Source organism: Cynocephalus volans, chromosome 7, assembly GCF_027409185.1.
Source record: "Cynocephalus volans isolate mCynVol1 chromosome 7, mCynVol1.pri, whole genome shotgun sequence".
NCBI lineage: Eukaryota > Metazoa > Chordata > Mammalia > Dermoptera > Cynocephalidae > Cynocephalus > Cynocephalus volans.
The window spans coordinates 160,980,841-161,000,614 of NC_084466.1; the positions used below are offsets into that span (position 1 = coordinate 160,980,841).

At 61.6% G+C, this 19,774-nt stretch overlaps 1 protein-coding gene across 1 annotated transcript; it reads left to right on the plus strand.

Moving 5' to 3' along the window:
• Positions 1-939: 939 nt before the first annotated feature.
• On the plus strand, positions 940-16,982 carry DPYSL4 (dihydropyrimidinase like 4). The gene is made up of 14 exons (XM_063102564.1): positions 940-978; positions 4,252-4,340; positions 4,968-5,152; positions 6,876-7,040; positions 8,824-8,885; positions 8,987-9,067; positions 10,146-10,214; positions 10,571-10,691; positions 12,044-12,200; positions 12,497-12,638; positions 13,259-13,429; positions 13,901-14,080; positions 15,590-15,755; positions 16,891-16,982. Exons 1-14 carry the CDS (start codon positions 940-942, stop codon positions 16,980-16,982), a joined length of 1,719 nt encoding a protein of 572 aa, XP_062958634.1.
• Positions 16,983-19,774: the final 2,792 nt, after the last annotated feature.

A 19,774-nucleotide genomic window follows, 5' to 3' on the forward strand; every position in this document is an offset into this window, starting at 1 on the left:
GGCAGAGACGGCGCGGCGGTCGCGGCCAGTCCCCGAGGGCGGCCCGGCGTGGCCCAGGCCGCAGCCCACAGCAGGTAGTGGCCGCAGGACAGGAGCCCGTCCCCTCCCTGACCGGCGGGGGACTTGTCCAGCCGGCGAGCCCTCCTCCGGGTCCCTAATGCTCCTCGGTCTCTGGGTGGTTGTCCCTTTCTCTGTGTGTCTCTCTCTGTCTCCCTGTCTCTTTCTGTCTCTGTGTCTCTCCAACGTGTCCTCTCCCGCCTGTCCCCAACTTCGCGTGCCCGGCCGTGTCCACGCCCTGTCTCCCGCCCCAGCCCGGGCCATCCGCGGAGACAACCTCCTGGCCGGAGCTGGGACCCTGGGGCGCCGCGGCCTGGATTTGAGACAGGTTCTGAGTTCCGAGGCTTGGTGCCTCGGGTCGCCGGAGGGGCAGTGGCGGCGCGCCCTTGGCAGGGCCTCCCGGCGGTCCTTCCCGGTGCAAACTCCACACAACGCCTGCCGGGACACCGAGCACGTGTCCAGCGGTCCGCGGGGGGCCCGGGGGCGCAGAGATCCCAGCAGCGGAGTTGGGGGGATAGGCGGGGGCGGGGCTTGAATGCAAGCGAGCTCCGGCGGGGGCGTGGCTTGAATGCAAATAAGCTCCGGCGCGGGGGGGGGGTAGAAGGCAAATGAGCTCCGGAGGGGCGGGGCTTGAATGCAAATGAGCTCCGGTGGGGCGGGGCTTGAATGCAAATGTGCTGCTGAGCTCCGGCGGGGGCGGGGGCGGGGGCGGGGGCGGGGGCGGGGGCGGGGGCGGGCTCGGAGCCCCGCGCTCGCACTCGGACTCCCCGCGCTCGCCCCGCCCGCCGCCGCTCGCGCTTCCCCTGCCGGGGACCCCAGGCCCGCCCCGCCGGAGCCAGGCCGCGCGGGCGGACGAGGCGCGGCGCCGGCCCTCGGAGCAGAATGTCCTTCCAGGGCAAGAAGAGCATCCCCCGGATCACGGTGAGCCCGGCTCGCGGCCCCCGCTTCGTCCCCCGCCCGCAGTGGGGCCTAGACGCGGGGCGGACCGTCCCGGTCCCCTGCCTTCGGGTCCAGGACCCGCGCGAGCCCCCGTCCGGCGCGAGAGTCCCCGCGAGTGCAGGCCGGATGCGCTTACGGAGCGGGGCGCGCAGGCCCGGGCCTCCCGGCCTTCCGGGCACCTCCTCGGGCGGGTGGCCGGGGTCGCGCCGCGGAGCTCTGCGCTCCTGTCGCGGCGGCGGCGCGGCCCTTTGTTGGCGGCCCAGCCTCGGGGCGCGCGGCGGAGCCGTTCTCGGCGCAGCCGGTGGCCTCCCGCCCCCTGGACGCGCCGCGCCGCGACAGGAGCTCTTTGTCCGACACAAAGCGATTTAGCCGGGGCCGCTTGCCCCGGGGCCCCCGGCGGCTCCGAACCTCTCGGGGAATCCTGGATTCCCAGACTCCACGGGAGGCGGCAGTCACCGGTCACCGACCGGGAAACCTGGCGCCCCGGCCCCGCACAGCACCCACCGCACCGGTGCGGGACGTCAGGCCGTCCACGCCCCACTCAGGAGGCCGCGAACCCGGGTGGGGAAGACCGGGGAGGGATGGAAGGGGGGACGCCCCTGGGAGCCGACTCTGGACTCGACCCGCGTGGGCGGGCGGGGGAGTCCGGTGCGCTGAGGGCTGGCTCCTTCCTGAGACCCTCAGCGAGGAAGGAGACCGTGCCCTGCCCGTACGGGACTGGCCACTGTCCCTCAGGGCCCGGGCCTGATGCGGGAGGTCCCACCAGCCGGCTGGCACAGGGGCGGGGCTTGGGGGTGGCTGCAGGACCCCATGTCGGGGTGGGTCAGGCAGCATGTCTAGGAGGGGTGGCTGCTTTACCAGAACCTGCACCCTGGCTCTGATGAGACCAGTAAGAGCCTCACCGTGCCACATTCACCACCTTTCAGCTGCGATACCCTTGGGTTCCAAACCCAGGAAGGTTCCCAGAATCTGGGTCCAGGTGCCTGAACACTTGGGGTGAGGTGTGAGCAGGAACCGGGACCGCAAGTCTCCTCTGCCCCCCAGCCTTGCTCTTCCTGCTGCGTTTTCCTTGGGCTTACCTGAGAGTGGGTTGGTCGACTGGCAGGGGTGGCCTCGGCAGGCAGCCTGGGCCTAAGTGGGTGGCTGTGTTGGGTCAGGGCTGGTCTGGTGTCCAGTGGGCACAGGGCAGTAGCATCTGCAGGAGACAGTGGGTGTGGGGCGGGGGGAGGGCCCACAGTTGGGAATGTGCAAGGCCGTGGACCACTGGTCAGCAGACTTCGTCCATAAGGGGCAAAGAGTATAAACAGTTTTGGCTTTGTGGGCTGTTCTGTTTCTGCCGCAACAGCTCCACCTTCAAGAAAGTGGTTCTACACGATAGGAAATTAATGGGCATGGCTGTGTTCCAATAAAACTTTATCTGTGGACACTGAAACTTTTCAAGTCATAAAACACTCTTCTTCTGATTTTTTTTCAACTAATATAAAATTTGAAAAATGTTTTTAGCTCCGGGATGAATAAAGACAGATAGAGGGCTGGGTTGACCTGAGGCATGGCTGGCCCACCCTTTCGTAGACCATGGAGTTGTGGTTTTACCTGTAATCAATGGAATCCTGAAAATTCAGCCCAAAAGTCAGACGTCAGTAAGAATAACGAACACACTCTTCCTACCTCGGTGCCCCTTGGAGTTCTCCTGGCCACACTGCTAGGCTGGGCGCAGCGTCAGAGCAGCGGTGCATGAGGAGGTTGGAGCCCCGCACACAGGACAAGGATGTGCTGCAGGCCACACAGCTGATGGGCATTGCCCGGGCCTGCTCGTCCCCTTCTTTTTGGGGTTTCTGCTCACTGCTCCCTGCTGAGGTCAGATGATTGCCTGTGACATCCAGGCAAAGTACCGCTAACGATGCCCCACACTTGCCCAGCTCCCCTTCTTCCCGACCATTTGGTGGGATTCTGAGAAGTGGTTTCAGGGCCGCCAAGCATGGGAACCCGCCACTGTCTGATGCCACAGCTCCTGCGGGGGATGAGCCACCAAGAGAGGGCCTGCCCCCTGCACTCTACCACCCATGTAGGGCGCCTCCCAGCCTCAACGGAGCCTGTGGTCACCAGTTTCCCATTTACCTTTCACACCACGGCCTCTCCACCAGCAACACTCAGCCCCCGTGGAGTCCATCTCTCACTACCCCCCTGGAATCCTGGCCCAAGGCCCCCTCACACCTGGACAGCCTCAGAAACCACCCAAGCCACAGCCCTATTTCCATGTCGAACGCCATATTCTACCTTCTACGTGGCATCTAATGTGATCTCTTTAAAACATCAGACCGCAATGAAAACCTCTTAAGGTCCTCCGGTGGCAGCCCATCGACTCCCGAGCCAGCACATCCCACTCCTGCCAGCTCTGGGCCCTGCACTTAGCTTTCCCCTCAGAAGTTTCCAGCCCTCTCTCTTCTCAGGTCAATGTCAGCTCAAGCTCTTTCCTGCCTTAGGGCTTTTGCACAGGCTGCTCCCTGGCCTGGAACTCTCCCCTGGCTGTGCTGCCTCTAGTGTCAGCTCCTCAGGGGTCCCCTCTCCATCCCTGAAGCAGCCTTGCCTCCTTGCCAATCCCTGTCACGCCACCCTCTCTGTGCTCTTTGTGTCTGTCACAGCCTGTGACAATCTCGTGCTTGTGTCTTCTTTGCCGTCATCTGTCTCTGCCCACTGGAGTGCAGCCTCCCGGGACGGGGACTTGCCTGTTGGGGCGCCGCTCTACCCCCAGTCCCCAGTAGGCCTGCAGTGTCCTGGTGGAAGCCAAGTCCAGCTGTGTCAGCTCCCGGCCTCCTCAGTGTGGGAGGGAGAGGGCAGCGGGAGAGCAGGCCTCCAAGGCCAGCGCAGGCGGTTGTGGCACGCAGCTCCCTCTTGCCCAGGCGGGTTTAATCAGGTATAACTTTAGGGGGTCAGCATGGTCCGTTGCAATGCTGCAGTTTCACCAGCACCGGCTTTGCCCTGGTGCTCCCCGATCACCTCGTGCCTTTGGCAACGCCAAACTCTGAGCAGCAGGTGAGGGCCGGGGGCCGGGGGTGGCCTCTCGGGCAGCTGCCTTCGAGTGTCCTCTGCCCCGTTCTTGGGGTATGGTAAATGGTTGCAGGCCCTTGTGCTCATTTTTCTGTCTACAAATTATGCCCAAATGTTTCAGTCATAATTCCAGATGAGGAAGTTGCACTAATGGTGTTGCTGAGTAACTCAGTTTGGAGAAAAATGATCCGTTTTCTGTTTCCCCAGAGTGACCGCCTTCTGATCAGAGGTGGGAAGATCGTCAATGACGACCAATCCTTTTATGCTGATTTGTATGTGGAAGACGGTTTGATAAAGTAAGTTTCTGCCAAAGATACGTTCATAGATCATACCAAAATACATGGTATCCAGGCAGTTTACTTTTGGGTGAAATCCATGTTGATGCTTTTGGTCATTTCCAAAACCCTGTTGCCTGGAAACCACAATGCAGTTACCACTGCAGACCCAGGACTTCAGTGAGTGGTAACAGACTCTCGCCAGTTGGTCGCAAGGTCTCGGAAAACAGGACAGCAGTTTCCATGTTTCTTTGTGTTGCCACAGCACTTAGTATAACCCCTGGATTGCAGTGGGTGCTTAATAAGTACTTACTGACCACACCTGTTAGCATCTCTGCTTGTACCTGTCAAGCAGCTCCAGCCTCTAGTCAATAAAGTAGCAAATAGAAACTTTAGTGGAAAACCAAAGGGGGGTAATGTTTGCACAAGGCTGGATCCTCCACCTTGACAGTCTCAGGCCACTTAGGGGGTGCTTTACTCTCTGACAGCCTCAAGGAGCTGGTCCAGGTAGGTGGTCGGTCACATTGCCCATCCCTCAAGGACAGGAGCTCACCCATGCACTTCTCAGCCTCTCTGCATTGCTCCACAGCCCCTTCAGGTTCTGATCTGGGCTCTGTGACCAGTGAAATCTTTCCTTGTCGCTTTCAGACAAATTGGAGAAAACCTCATTGTCCCTGGGGGTATCAAAACCATCGATGCCCATGGCCTGATGGTCCTACCAGGTGGAGTCGATGTCCATACAAGGCTGCAGATGCCTGTCCTGGGCATGACCCCAGCTGATGACTTCTATCAAGGCACCAAGGCAGCCCTTGCAGGAGGGACCACAATGATCTGTGAGTGTCTGGGCCCCCTGGCAGGGGGCAGCATCCAGCCCATATGTGTGTTACAGGAGCTCTACATGACAGTGTTTTCCTTTATTGCATCTCAGCCTCAGAAAACCTTTAGTGCCCTTTTGTGGTCCATGCTGCTTATTCCAGGTCATTTTGCCTTGGCCAGCTCTGCAGTGCTCCTGGGGTCTCCAGGGAGCAAAAGGGTGTGTGCCAGCCACTATTTCCCGGGAACTAACAGCTGGCTGGGGGCTGGGGTTCGGAAAACCCAAATGCCTTGGACGAGGATATCAGACATATGTTTGACTCCGAACATCACGCCTCCAAAGCTTGACTTGCAGAAAGCATGTTGAGAAGAGTTACAGATGGAAGCTGTGTTTTTAGGGAAAGGCTGACAGTAGTGCTCATTGTTAGCTTGTCAGCAACAAGCAAAGGTCCTTTCTCTGGTGCCGCCTGTGTGCCAGACACGGGTCCCGTCCTCATGTGCTTTAGGTCAGTGCTCCCCTCCTAAAACCCTCTGAGCTCAGAGGAGAAGCCCCATTTAACAAGCTTGTGAGGTGAATTCACCTGCCACCGTGAACTTGCATGCAGTAAGCTCAGGAGCCGGGAAAAGACCCCAGAGCTCAGCTCCTCCCCACGCTGCATGGCCTCAAACGCCATCAGCTCCACAGAGCCAGGCACAGATGTCTCTGCACGGTGAAGAGCTGGTCTTATGGTCCTGGCTGAACACTGACTCTGCCTTTTTCTAGCTGTGTGACTTCAGGTAACTCAGCTGACTTCTGTAAGATGCTCTTTGCTGGTCTGTAACCTCAGAGGAAGAGCACTCTCGTTAATGCACACTTTGCTGTGTGTGCTTGGCCACAGCAAACACTGTCACCAGGGAGGGGAGCTCTGAGGACTCTGGGCTACTTCACAAGTGACATATAGCCACTGCCAAAATCATGGCTTGGTTTGGTTTACTCAACCACAAAGTTAGGAGAAACTAGCAATCTTGTATTCTGACTAAGGAAGCTGGCCCAAATGCTCACATTCCTCACGGTGGTCCCAGGCTGGCCATGACATCCAATGTCACTTACTCACACCAGTGTCAAGGCATCCCACAAGCCGTGAGGTGTCCCCAGAGATAGAGAAATGCTGTAGGCATGAGGCTGCCCTGTCCAGCACTCCCTCCTTCACCTGGGAGCGCCAGGCTGGAGCTGTGAATGGCTGCAGGGAGTGGTGGGCTGGACAGAGGCACTCACTGGCTGTCCCGGGTGGGTGCACCTTCCTGCTCAGCCACCCCCATCTGAGCCTGGCTGCATCCAGGAGAGGCCAGCGAGCGGTGTGTGGACCTTGGACATGGGGCCAGTGGGGTGAGGGCACAGTGGCCGTGAGCAGGGGCACGCAGGAAGCCAGCCCAGCACCACGGACAGTGCCCCCACCCCCCACCACCCCACTTCGGCTGGGACCTGTGCTGGTGGTCGGCACCTTGGGCTGCTGCGGCCGCCATTGGGAGTGGGGTGGTTTGATCTCCGGCTCTTCTCTCTGCTCAGAGAGAGGCTGGGCGTGTGGGACCAAAGGAGCCTCTGGAATGGAGCTGATGGGCAGGTTCCTGGCTGAGGTGGCTGCTCCTGTGTCTTCAGACACATTCTCTGATCTCTTGGGAATATGAAACCAGATCTCCTGGGGGGCACGGGTGGGACCCCATGCCTGGGTGCAGGGAGACTGGCTGACCATGCCACCCCCACAGTGGACCACGTGTTCCCCGATGCGGGCACGAGCCTGCTGGCAGCCTATGAGCAGTGGCGGGAGCGGGCGGACAGTGCAGCCTGCTGTGACTACTCCCTGCACGTGGACGTCCCCCGCTGGCATGAGAGCATCAAGGAGGAGCTGGAGGCCCTGGCCAAGGACAAGGGTGAGCGGCGGGAGGGGGCAGGTACGGGAATCTGGGCTCCGACCCCTGTGTCCTGCTGGACGCCGGGCCGACCTGACCTCAAGGGCAGGAAAGGGGTGAGAGTCATTCGGAGTCTGTTGTGCTGTCAGAGGACCCAGACTAAGAGGTTTGCTCCTTTCCTCACCTAAGAGACACACCCTGTCACTGTTCTCCCTACAAGGGGACACCATAGTCAGGCAGACAGTGGCTTCCCCTTTTTTTCTTGGATACGAAGCTGCCCGGGGTGCAGGAGAAGTGGCTGCACATTTTCTCCGCATTCTGAGAGCCTCTGGAGAGGAACGTGTGACAACCTGCATTTCTCTACTGCCACCTACCCCGAAACAGACCAGTCTGGAAACAAGGCTTAGCTTTTCTCCCATAAAAAGTCCTCAAGTTTCATAGCGGGTTTGGGAAAAGTCAAACATTATAACTGACCTCTTATAATCGAGCTCCGAATGCGATCTGTAGCTTACAACCTGGAGTGGGGGCAGGACAGGGCCAGAGCGTGTGGGGGACCGGCTGGGGCCCAGACATCAAACTCACTGCCACAGGCCCCGGCCCGCCCAGGGAACACCAGCTGCCCTCCCACTGCAGACCTGGAGAAGGCAGGGCGTTTCTTACAGGTCATTTCCTTTGGGTTCCCATTTCCCAAAGAGCGATAGTCCCCACACTGGTGCCCTTTGGCACTCAGGACCTCCGCCTCCCTGCAGGGCTGGTGGAGTCAGTCGACTCTGGTCTGTGGGCCATGGTCCCGGCAGCAGGTCTGCCACCACGCTGCTCCTTAGTTGGCATTGGGAAGCCTTGTGTCTCAGGCGGAGGTAGAGCCCACGGAGCCCCCTCTCACCCTGCCAGGGCAGTACTGAGTGGGACTTCTGCTCCCACCAGAGCTGGGCATGGCCGCTGTCCTGTGCTCACTGGAGGGGTCCCAGGGACCAGGATGCATCCCAACCTATAGGCTCCATTGGATACTCTGGGTGGGCCTCCAACGCCCGGTCACTGCAAGTTGTCATCTGGGGGGGCTGGCGTGGCACAGGGTGACTTAGTTCCTCCACTGTGTCGTAGCTCCTCATATCAGCACCAGGGAGGAGGGCAGGGCACTGAGCTGGGTGGATTTGGATGGTGGGAGGCTCAGGTTGCTGCCTCCAGGCCCCGCTGGGTCCCCATGAAGGCCCCAAGTCCTGGAGAAGTGGGTGGGCCCTGGCTGCCCACAGAACAGGAGAGCTCGGCCCTGTCCTGGTCGAGCCCGGAGGCCATGGGCTGCCGGCCCCTGTTCCTCTACTTATCCTGAGATCCCAGCCTGGCTGAGGACCCCTGAGGTGTGCCTGAGTGCTCCGTGAGCTGGGCCTGGCAAGGCAGGATCTGAGGCCCTGCAGGCAGGTGATGTGCCAGATGGCCAGAGTGAGGGTCCCCAGCACACCGGGGCCAGGCCGTTCTTGGTGGAAGTGCGGCAGATGGAAGCCAGGCATCCAGCCCCGAGCACAGGATCTCTGTCCCTCCCAGAGGTGGGACGTCTGTTGGACAGGGGTTAGACAGGTGTGGGGGTTCTCACTTGCATTTGCTGCTCAGTGAACAGTCGACTCCTGAACCCACAGCACGAGGAGCAGGCAGGAGGGGCTGGGACGCAGCCACAGGGCCAGCCATGCCAGCTGGTGAAGCACCCCTGGGAGAGGGGCCCTAGCCCCGCTGGAGAGCCAGAGCAGTGGAGACTCCCTGGGGTGTCCGACTGGCAACCGAGCCGTCTGAGCCCCTCCCGCCTCTCCTGCAGGCGTGAACTCCTTCCTGGTCTTCATGGCGTACAAGGACAGATGCCAGTGCACAGACGGCCAGGTAAGGGCAGGTGCGGAGAGAAGGGGGCAAGCAGGTATGTCTCAGGCCACTGCTGGAGCAGACGCAGCCCGACACGGGACCCTGTCCACCTCTCTTCCCAGATGTATGAGATCTTCAGCATCATCCGGGACCTGGGGGCCGTGGCCCAGGTGCACGCAGAGAATGGAGACATCGTGGAGGAGGTGCTGCAGGGTGGGGGTGGGTGGGGTCGGGGTGGGGGTGACCTTGATGACCCTCGGATGTGAGCACTTAATCCCACAAAACCCTGAGGGACGGAATATTAAGTGCATTTCGGTAAATAGCTTACCTGAGGTCAGTGGTCAAACAAGCAGTGGGTTAGGGGAACCTGGGGACCTTTGGAGCCATAATACAGGTTTTTGCATGATCATCATATTTTTTATCCAAAATATCCCAAAACCAAAATGTCACTTGTCAGGGACCTGAGCCTGGGGGTTTCCCTGGGATCAAGGCCCCCTCTGGGAGAGGTCGTTGTCTTCCTGCTATTCCATGAGCACTCCATATGGGATTCACAGCCTTGTCCAAACACATCCCAGAGGGGCCTGGGGAGGGACCTGAGCCCACCTGTCACAGCACGGCCCCCTCATTCTTTACCCACTCAGAGACTTGCTGCAGCAGGTTGGGGCCTACCCTGCTCCCAAGCTCAACAGGAGGGTAGAGACGCTGGGGAGGAGCTTGTGGGTCCCTGACATCCCTGTCTGCCAGTTCAGCTGTCAGGGCAGCAGGGCGCCATGTGCATCTCCATGGTCCGAGGCCAGGCCCCACGCTGCATGGTCAGGACAGAATGTCATGGTCTTGCTGGCGCTCAGTGTACAGGGGAGGGCAGAGCATGTCAGGAGACCCCCCGGGAGTGTCTGGGATTCTCATCACTGGGGCCTGCTCCTCCTGTGTTCCTCACACCAGAGCTAGTATGCGTGTCTACCTTAACACGAGCGCAGATCCTCAGGGACACGGTGCCAGAGCGAGGTGCAGCTGTCCCCTGACCCCGCGCCTCTGCAGAGCCCCATGCTCGTGCACACCCACACATGCCCCATGCAGAACGCAGCACAAAGGACCAGTCCATTCCCTTGTAACGTAGGGAGTTGGCACTCCCTCCCCAAAGACCACCCCCGCCCCTACTCTGAGTTCTCTGAGGTTGGGTGATTCTGGGAGGCCTGGGAGCCCAGGACTCAGCTCAGGACTGAACATCCAGAGCTGGGCGCCATGCAGGGCTATAGCACGGCCTCCTGTTGCTTTATTTAGGAACAGAAGCGGCTGCTAGAGCTCGGCATCACCGGCCCTGAGGGCCACGTGCTCAGCCACCCTGAGGAGGTGAGAGTCTGCGCCTGCCGAGAGCTCATGGGCCGCACACCCCAGAGCCAACCTCACCCCCAGACTCCCGCCGCCTGGAGCTGGGCTGAGCCTTGGCCTTGGCTTCGTGGCTGGACAAGGCTGTGCCCACCCTGTGCTCGTCTGGGAATCAACAGACCCTCCCCCTACCAGGCACATGCCCTCCTGACCCCCGCCACCCTACAGCCTTTACTTGGGGCAGAGAAGCTGGTGTGGTCAGGCCCTCGGGACTGCAAAGTCAGCCCAGATCCCAGGCAGCAGCCCCAAGGTGGGCCCACACTCCGGTCAGGAAGTTCCTGAGCCCGCGAGTGACCTGAGTGCCACCACCCTGTCCCCAGGTGGAGGCCGAGGCCGTGTACCGAGCAGTCACCATTGCCAAGCAGGCCAACTGCCCGCTGTACATAACCAAGGTGATGAGCAAGGGCGCGGCCGATGTGATTGCCCGAGCCAAGCGCAGAGGTGCGTGCCTGGCCCGGCCTGCCCACGTGCCTGGGAGGGAGGGGCACCTTCCCATCCTCCTGGCCGGAGCTCAGCCGGCCAAACTGAGGGACCTCGGGGTGGAGCGGGGACAGGCCTGATGGAGAAGGAAGCCTGGGGCCTGGCCTGGCCTCGTCATGATGGGGCCTCCCACCTGGGTTACACCCCGGGCGCGGCGGCAGGAGATGTAGCCTGCAGGGGTGGGGCTGGCCCGAGCCTCCAGCTTTGGAGCAGCCGGCACTGCTGTCCCGGGGGCTGGGGGGCCTGCTCCTCCCGTTTCCACAGGAGTGGGGGTGGGGTTGTGCTGAGTGTGTGTGTGTGAGAGAGACCACCCGGGGGCCCCACGCAGACAGGCAGTGTGTGTCCAGGAGCTGGGGTGCACGTCCCATGGGCGGGGGTGCTCCCTGCCCACAGAGCACCTGGCCAGCTGGAGGTGGGCACAGGCCCTGGAGCTTAGAGGTGAATCTTTCTTGAGAGTCTCAGGCCAGGCAGGGAGTATGAGCAGCTGTCATCAATAGGGGCTGGTCTGGGGGGTCCCCCAGACTGGGCTCAGAGGGTCTGGGGAACCTCAGCCATCACCTAGGGGGCTGGAGAGGCCCAGAGGCCAGGGTTTAGGACCCAGGTGGCAGGTGCCTAAGGTGGCATCTCTCCCCACCTCCTGCTTTACGCCCCCCGCCAGTCTTGTAAGGAGAGCTCATTTCCTCCACCCTGTAGTGGGGTGCGGTGTGCACTTGCATGTGTTTTCTTCATCAGGGGTCAAAACAAAAACTCACCTGGCTAACTGGAGAAGGCTCTGTGAGGTTTGCTGGGCACAGGGGTGGATGGGGTCCACAGAGGGTGGGCCCAGGTGCCTCACTGGCCCCTCTGAGAAACCACTGTGCAGGGCCAGGCACTCCTCTGGGGCACCCCCACCGCACCCTGAGCCCCCACTGGTGGGAGCTGCCACAGCCCTGAGCCAGAGCCCCACAATGAGGATCTGGTCACAGGACCCAGGGCCGGTCAGCTGCCACACAGACAGGCTGTGGCAAGGCCAGCTGGGCAGTGAGTTGATCATGTCTTATTCTGGCTTGCTGGCCCCCCATGGCCCAGCTGGAGTGCCCAGAATACCTGACCCCTAGCCTGGGGTGTGGGTGAGGAGAGGACCCCCTTCTCCCAAGGACCTCTGAGGCCACTCATGTCTGCCCAGGACTGAGGCCTCTGCCCAGGGCCAGTGCCCCAGGAGGTGGGACAAGCTGTCCTGGGTCAGGAGAGTGAGGAACAGTTGGGTGCAGCGGCGGCATTGGGGGTCACAGGCTGGTGGGGGTGAGGCATGTCTCACGGGCCTCGCGCTGCAGGAGTGGTCGTGTTTGGGGAGCCCCTCACTGCCAGCCTGGGCACTGATGGCTCACACTACTGGAGCAAGAACTGGGCCAAGGCTGCGGCCTTCGTCACATCGCCCCCCATCAACCCGGACCCCACCACTGCAGACCACCTCACCTCCCTGCTGGCCAGGTGAGCAGCTGTCCCAGGGCCACCTGCAGCACACAAACCCTGGGCACCCGCAGGCAGCCCCAGCAGTGGGGCACCGGACCTGTGGCTCCCAGCTGCAGCTTGCCATGTGGGAGCCCGCCCCCCTCCCTGCTTTCAGTCCTCAGTTCTGTCCACACCCACCCTTCCTCTGCTCTGTGGCACCAGCTGTGCCCAGCTCAGACCTCGCGGACAACCTCTAGCCTGCATGGCTGTGCTGGCCAGGGTAAGCAGAAGCTGATTCGCCCCTCTTGGCCCCTCTGACCCTGCCTTGTCCCCAGCGGGGACCTCCAGGTGGCCGGCAGTGCCCACTGCACCTTCACCACTGCCCAGAAGGCCGTCGGCAAAGACAACTTCACGCTGATCCCCGAGGGTACCAACGGCATCGAGGAGCGCATGTCCGTGGTCTGGGAGAAATGTGTGGTGCGTCCGTGCCTGGGCATGCCGGGGCTGTGGGCAAGATCCGGGCGCTGTCTCAGCCCTCTGTCCAGGGCTCCTCAGAGACCTGGCCTGGCCACTAGACAAGACTCCAACAGTGACAGGCGCAGCCGTTATCCTCCCACACTTGCACCCGCGGGTTAGCGAGAGCGGGTCCCTGTCCCCAGTAGATGAAACTTGGTGAGGTTAGTGGTCTCTCCACCCATCTGTCCGGCATCCTCACCCCCCACCCCGGCCCCGAGCACTTCCCCTCAGCTCCCCAGGCCTCCTGGGCCCCCAGGGAGACTCATTGTCCCTCAGGGGACACAGACATTGTTATGGAACTTAACAGTTTACCCACAAAGTGTGCACAGAAGGGTGGCTTCATCCACAGAAGGATCAGACAACAGGCTTGGCAAGATGGGCCATTGGTCACACGTGCAGTGTCACCCTCCGCCCTGGGCGGGGCATTTGTGTTCAGGACATCGCTGTGGCGGGGGCATGGTTGGAGCCCCTCCTGATCCTTACTGCCTGGGGCAGGCACTGGGGATCCTCGTGACTGTCCACACAAGAGCCCCAGACCAGGCCCCCCACCCCTGCCCCAGCTTGTCCTTCTCGCTTCTCAGGCCTCGGGGAAGATGGACGAAAACGAGTTTGTTGCTGTGACCAGCACGAACGCTGCCAAGATCTTCAACTTCTACCCAAGGAAGGGGCGAGTGGCTGTGGGCTCTGACGCCGACCTGGTCATATGGAACCCCAAGGCCACAAAAATCATCTCTGCCAAGAGCCACAATCTGGTGAGAAGAGCCTGGGTCCCTAGGTCTGGCCATGGGGCCTGGGCGCCCTGCGACAGCTTTCCCGGGAGACTTGCAGGGATGGAGGCCACAGCCCTGGGCAGCACTCATGGGGCAGGAGCCGCAGCCTCGGCCCGTCCCGGGCAGCCTCTGCCCAGCACCTCCCGGGGCAGCCGCCACCACGGGCTCGGCCCTCCCCATCTCGTCCGCTGCCTCAGGAGAGGCATCTGGGGTCCCGTCGTACAGACGAGGAGACTGAGGCACAGCCATGTGCCATCCTCGTACGGACAAGGGGAGAAGTAACCCTGACGGCTGCTCACACAGGTTCCCTCTGTCCTTTTAGGAAACACGTGATCGGGAGCAGCTGTGTAGGCAGAGGGGTGGGTTCCTCTGAATGTCAGCCCCCCGTGGGGACGGGGACTGCAGGGCTGTGGGCTCTGCTCTGTGCCATGGCCCCGGGGCCTCTCTCCCCAGAACGTGGAGTACAACATTTTGGAGGGAGTCGAGTGCCGAGGAGCCCCCACAGTGGTCATAAGCCAGGGCAGAGTGGTGCTGGAGGACGGGAACATGTTCGTCACCGCGGGGACTGGCCGCTTCATTCCTCGAAAGACGTTCCCGGACTTCGTCTACAAGAGGATAAAGGCCCGCAGCAGGGTAAGGGGGGCGGGGAGCACCTCCGTGCGGGTGAGGCTTCGCCGCCCGGTCGGCCTGGCCCAGCCCCCGAGGGGTCAGGAAGGCAGAGGCCCGCCACCCGCCCAGGGCCCCGCCGGGCAAGGGCACACGGCCTGCACCCGGGCAGCGGCAGGGGGCCTCGCTCCAACCCCGGGGCTCCAGGCTCCCACCGCCAGCCGCCAGCTCGCTCTGCACAGTGGCGCCGGGTGCCTTGTTTACCAGGTAATCCGCAGTTGTTACAGACAATGTGAGTATGAAATAAACAAAATATCACCTGTAGTCACCTACCCAAGTGAGCTACCGTTAAGACTTTAGCGAGGATCCTTCCAGGACGTTTCGCTGACAGGATGTGCAGGTCAGTAAGTTGGTCAGGGTGTGGAGAAGCTTTCCCAACGGGCTTTTTTGGACTGGGAGGCATGAGCCGTTTCCTGCCTTCCCTTCTCTTCCCCTGGCCGTTTGCCTTGCCTGTCCCTGACCACATCTGACAATGCACCGCGTGTCTGCCCGGCCGCGGGTGCTATGCACCTGCACTCACCCGCACACCACCCAACACACACGCATGCTCTTGTGCAGGCGCATGTGCATGCACACGTAGAAACATACACACGTGTGAGCGCACACGCGCAGTTACTGTACACACTGGGTTTCTTTACCCCAGCTCTGCTCCAGGTTTCTGGGACGATGTTGTCTGTACTTGGAGAAAGGAGGGACAGCCTTCAGGCTGGGGGCCAGTCCCCTGGGGCAGGGACAGGGGAGCAGGTTTCCTCTATTCTCAACAAGAGGGGTGTCCGTGCTAGCCTGCCTGGATGCTCGGTCACAGGCTGTTGGAGCCCGGTAGCTGCTCACCAGAGGGTTTGAGCAGGACCGAGAGGCGGCATCAGGACACAGAGCACACCACAAGGCCAGATGGGTCACCCTGATGGGAGCCACAGCAGGGCAGCTCTGTGGGGTCACAGATGAGGGAGGCAGGGAGAGGAGACGGGGTGGGGGGCTGGGTTCAGACCCCCCTGCATCCTTGGGACTCAGCACCCTAAGCTCACTCGCTCAGTGAGCCTGGGGGCTGTGCGGGGGTCCCAGGAAGCCTGGGCCTTGAGAAGGCAGTGACTCTGCTAGGGCCAGTTTCCACTTCCGTGAAGCGGCCACTCTGCAGGCAGTCCCTCCCTCGGCAGAGCTCCTGCAGCTCAGGCCATGTGTGCACACGTGTGGGTGGGGGCTGCAGGAAGTGTGTGGGGGGAGGTGTGAGCGTGTGCACCCATGTAGTTAAGGCTGGAGGGATGTGTACACATGCAGGTGGGATATGGGCAGGTGCATGCACATGTGGGTGGGGAGGGGGCCTGTGGGGAGGGGGCCTGTGAGGGGGAGGCGTGTGTGCACGCAGGTGGGCGCCTGCATTCCTGAGCCCGGCATAGGAGGGTCACAGAGGGCAACAGCTCTGCCCTCTAGCTGCTTGGCTGGCACAGCCTCTCACACCCAGCCCCCTTGGACCCACAGCTGGCGGAGATCCACGGCGTGCCCCGTGGCCTCTATGACGGGCCGGTCCACGAAGTGATGGTGCCCACCAAGCCAGGGAGCGGCACCCAGGCTCGCGCATCCTGCCCGGGCAAGATTTCTGTCCCACCTGTGCGCAATCTTCACCAGTCAGGGTTCAGCCTGTCTGGTGAGTTGACCTTGGGGGTGGAGGGCTCTGCTGCTGTAGCATCCTGAGGCCCCTGGGGCCGCTGGGCCTCAGGTACCAGAGCCTGGCCTATGCCAGGAGGGTTGGTGAGCTCGGCCAAGGCTGCAGAGCCCGGCCACACTGCACCTGCATAGAGGCAGCTCCCAGGGCAGGGGTGTGAGCTCCCACGGGGAAGGCCCTTCTTGTCCCAGCACCTGCCCTAGAGGAGCAGTGACAAAGCCCCCACCTAGAGTCCAGCACGTGGGGTGGGGTGGGGCTGTCACTTTGAGCCCAGGGGGAAGCATAGGCTGGTGCAGCCTCCACGGGGGGCCAAGGCCTCTCTGCTGGGACCTGAATATCACGTGGGAGCCCAGTTCCCCAGCCCAGCCAGCCCCAGAATCACTTGTGAGGCATAAGAAAGGGGTCTGAGGTACATCCTTAGGCACGCAGGGACTTGCTGCAGAGCCTTGGGGACTCAGAGGGACCCAAGGTGCAGGCGCCAGTATTGGCCTCTCGTCAGCGTCTCAGCTGAGCGTCCAGCACACAATGCAAATGAGATTGTCCCAGAAGCGCCGAGCCCCAGGCTCTCCCTGCAAACCAAAGCAGACCCTCTCCGTCTCTTTCCCTGCCCTTGGGTGAGAGCCGAGCCACCTCCAATGTCCTGTCTCATGGAAGGTGATGGCAGTCCCTGCACACCTCCTGGGGACCTAGGGCCAGGGCAGTCCCTCAGGATCCAGCACTGTCTTGGAGCTGCGGACAGCCTTCTCCCATGCCACAGGGCCCACAGGACGGATGAGTAGGACTGGACTGGCCTGTGTACCTCCCTGGACAGGACAGGCTTTCTGGAGGGTCAGCCTTGAACTTCCAGTCCTCACAGGTCTGAGGGGTCTGTCGGGCACATCTCTGTGCCCCTGGGGCCTCAGGTAGGGAGCACCTGCCTGGTCGGCCGCCTGGTCTACCAGCTGCGCAGTCAGGGAACGAAGCTGACCTTGGTGAATGGGGAGGCAGGCGGGGACGGGCAGGGCCCTGCAGTGCTGGCCTCACAGATCCAGCCGGCCATGCCTTTGTCCCCCTCTCAGGCAGAGGAGAACCCCCATTTTGTTCTCCTTCCCACGCCCACCCCTTGCCCTTTCTTCAGGATCACAGGCGGACGACCACATCGCCAGGCGCACGGCTCAGAAGATCATGGCGCCCCCAGGCGGACGCTCCAACATCACCTCTCTTTCCTAGATGTCCCAGGACTTGGGATCCAGCACGCTGGTGCAGTCCCCACCCCGGGCAGGTGGCCGTGGGAACCGCTGGCCTCAGTTAGCTTTTTCCTTCTTAGAAGTTATTTTGAAAGGTGCCGGCCTTGCCTTCCCCTCCCCACATGTTCTCCTGTTGGGGTCCTGGGTCCTGCTGTGAGGAGCCCCCTCGAGGACAGGACTGAGTTTGGGTAGATCTCACTGCCAGGGTGAGGCGGCTGGATGCAGCAGGGACAGCTCAGGTGGCCCGTGCCCAGCTGCTGGGTGGCCTGACGCTCGCTCAGCCTAGGGCTGCGGGATTCCACTGGGTGCTGCACCAGATGGAAAACTGGGCTCCACTGAGTCCAGGCGGCCTCTCCCCTTAGCAATCACTGCCCTGCGGAAGCCCCCCGCGCTCCTGTCTGCTCCACAGTGCAAAGGGAGGCCCTCACCTGTCCGCCCTCGCAGAGCTGCTGTGACTTCAGGGACCCATCGGGAATTTAGTGTAGAGTAGCTCCCGCCCGCCTAGGGGCTGGATTGTACACGTTTCTAAGGTTTCGTAGTAGCCCATCTCCAGGGACATTTTATGATCCTTTAGCTAAGATGCCCTTTTACTACAAGATGTGTATTCCAATAGATTTATTAGAGTAATGGTTTGTACAGTGAAGACACCTATAGCCAGGAATCTGCGCATGCCTCCCGCGGCCCGCCGGGGCCACCGCCCCGAGTCTGATGTGAACTGGGTCAATTAAAGACGTCTGGGCTAGAAGCTGCCTGTGTGTGGAGAGCTCCGACGTCTCTTGCCCCACTCCCCACCCCGGTGGCCGATGTGCAAGCTCCGGGGAGCCCCCTGCTACCCCCGTTGGCTTCGTCCGAGGCTGGACCTCCACGTGCTGCTGGGAGAGCTCTGTTCCACCTTGTAGGCCCGGGGCAGGGCTGGGTCTGAATGGTGAGGAGGGGGCTCTTCCCTCAGGAAAAGGGGGTCTGCAGAGGGCTGTGGGTCACAATGTCTGTGACCCACGGCAGACATCAGATGGAGGGCCCTACACATTCCGCCTGGATGGGCCCAATCCACCCAGGAGGCTGGCAGCAGCACGTGGAGCCGTGAGGCCCACACCTCCCGCAGCCGGAGACAGACACGCACAGCAGGGCTCTGACCCAGAAGCTCCTCGACATCAGACCCGCTGGGCTGGCCACCTGGCCTCAGCCTCTTTCTCATAAAAACGGTGCCAGTTCTGGACTCCAGGTGTGGCATGTTCTTAGAGGGGGTTCTCCACCCCAAGAGCAGGGGCCCACCACAGTTGCTGGGCACTCTCTTACTGCACACACAGATCGTACTGCCCGGCTATGCCCACCCCCCGCAGGCATCGATTCTTCGTGGGAACCAAGGAACATCTCTTGCCATGGTCTCTGGGACCACAGGCAGGCAGGCTTCAATCTGGGCCTCTCATAAAGCTTCACGGCCCTGGCAGACCCCCTGCAGAAGGCCCTCCTGGTGGCCCACCCGCCTCATTGCCAGGGCTCCCCTCACCCACAGGTGTTTGGTCAGTGAGGCCTCAGACTGGATCTCTGGGGCTCCCCTGAGGCTGATGTCCACTGTGCCATGTCCCCCACTCCCTGCAGCAAGGAGAGAAGACGATCAAGGGAAGCAAATGGTACCCATGTCCCTGTGGCAAGGAAAGGACAGGTGCGCCATCCCCCCATGATCCCCAAAACACATGCTACAATTTACACGTTGATACAAAACCCAAATTTCCCCTCCTCCTGTCCCTGCCTCTGACACCACCAGGTTTCACGCAGAACGCAGCCACCGCTGTGCCCTCTCTGGTGCCAGCCCCTCTTCTGATGGGAGCTTGGGCGCTGTGTCCCTCTGCCGTGTCCCTCAGTGTGCTGAATCTCTGGGGTCCAGGCCTCGTGTAGTCCTGATGGTTGGTTCCCGCCGCATCTCAGAGGGTGCGGGCAGGTGGGGGACAGGGAGCAGCCGCCTCTGCCCCCGACTCTGCCCCTGCTCCTGGCACAGCCAGTTCTTCCCCAGATACTTGATGGTCATTTTGGTCCCTTGTCATTTTACAGCCCGGTGCATTGGGGACGGCAGTGTTTGCTGGGGGTGGAGCTGAGCGCAGCAGACACAGGCCCAGACACGCCCTTCCACAGTGTCTGGTTTGGCAAGCTGCCCTGGGAGGGCACAAACAGGACACCCCGATTCCCCTGAAGCAAACCAGTGCAGGCTTGTCTGGGGCCCTGGGGTGATGGGGCTGAGCCCACCCTCGGGACAGGAGAGAAGCCTGTGGCCTGTTCGCCCCGAGTTTCTGTTCTGATGACAAAACCCCCAGCAGCACCGGGAGGGGATGTCTGGTCTCCACTGGGGACGGCCCAGGCCCAAGGTGCAATTTCCAGTATGTGAGGAGGCTGGGAGCTCTGTGGGGCTGTGTCCCAGCGGGAGTTGCCCTGAGCAGCTGCCGCCACCCTGGTTGCCCCGAGTCCCGAGCAGACTTGGTCCATGCAAACCGCACGCAGGAGTCTGACCGCTGCGGCACGGAGCGAGCACAGAGTGCTGTGGGCTGAGTGGTTCTTACACTGTAATTCTCAGAGGTGAAGACTGCACAGAGGCACGGCAGGGACCGCCCGGTCAGTGTGAGTCTCTAGAAAACGTTCTGCACCTGCCCACCCACGCCCTCCCCCAACCCATGCCCTTAACACAGAAGAACGGAGCAAAACGTGGGCCCACCCACAGCTCTGGGAAGCCAGTTCATGGATCGGGGCAGCCGGACAGCAGAGTCTGCAAGAGGCCAGAGGCCA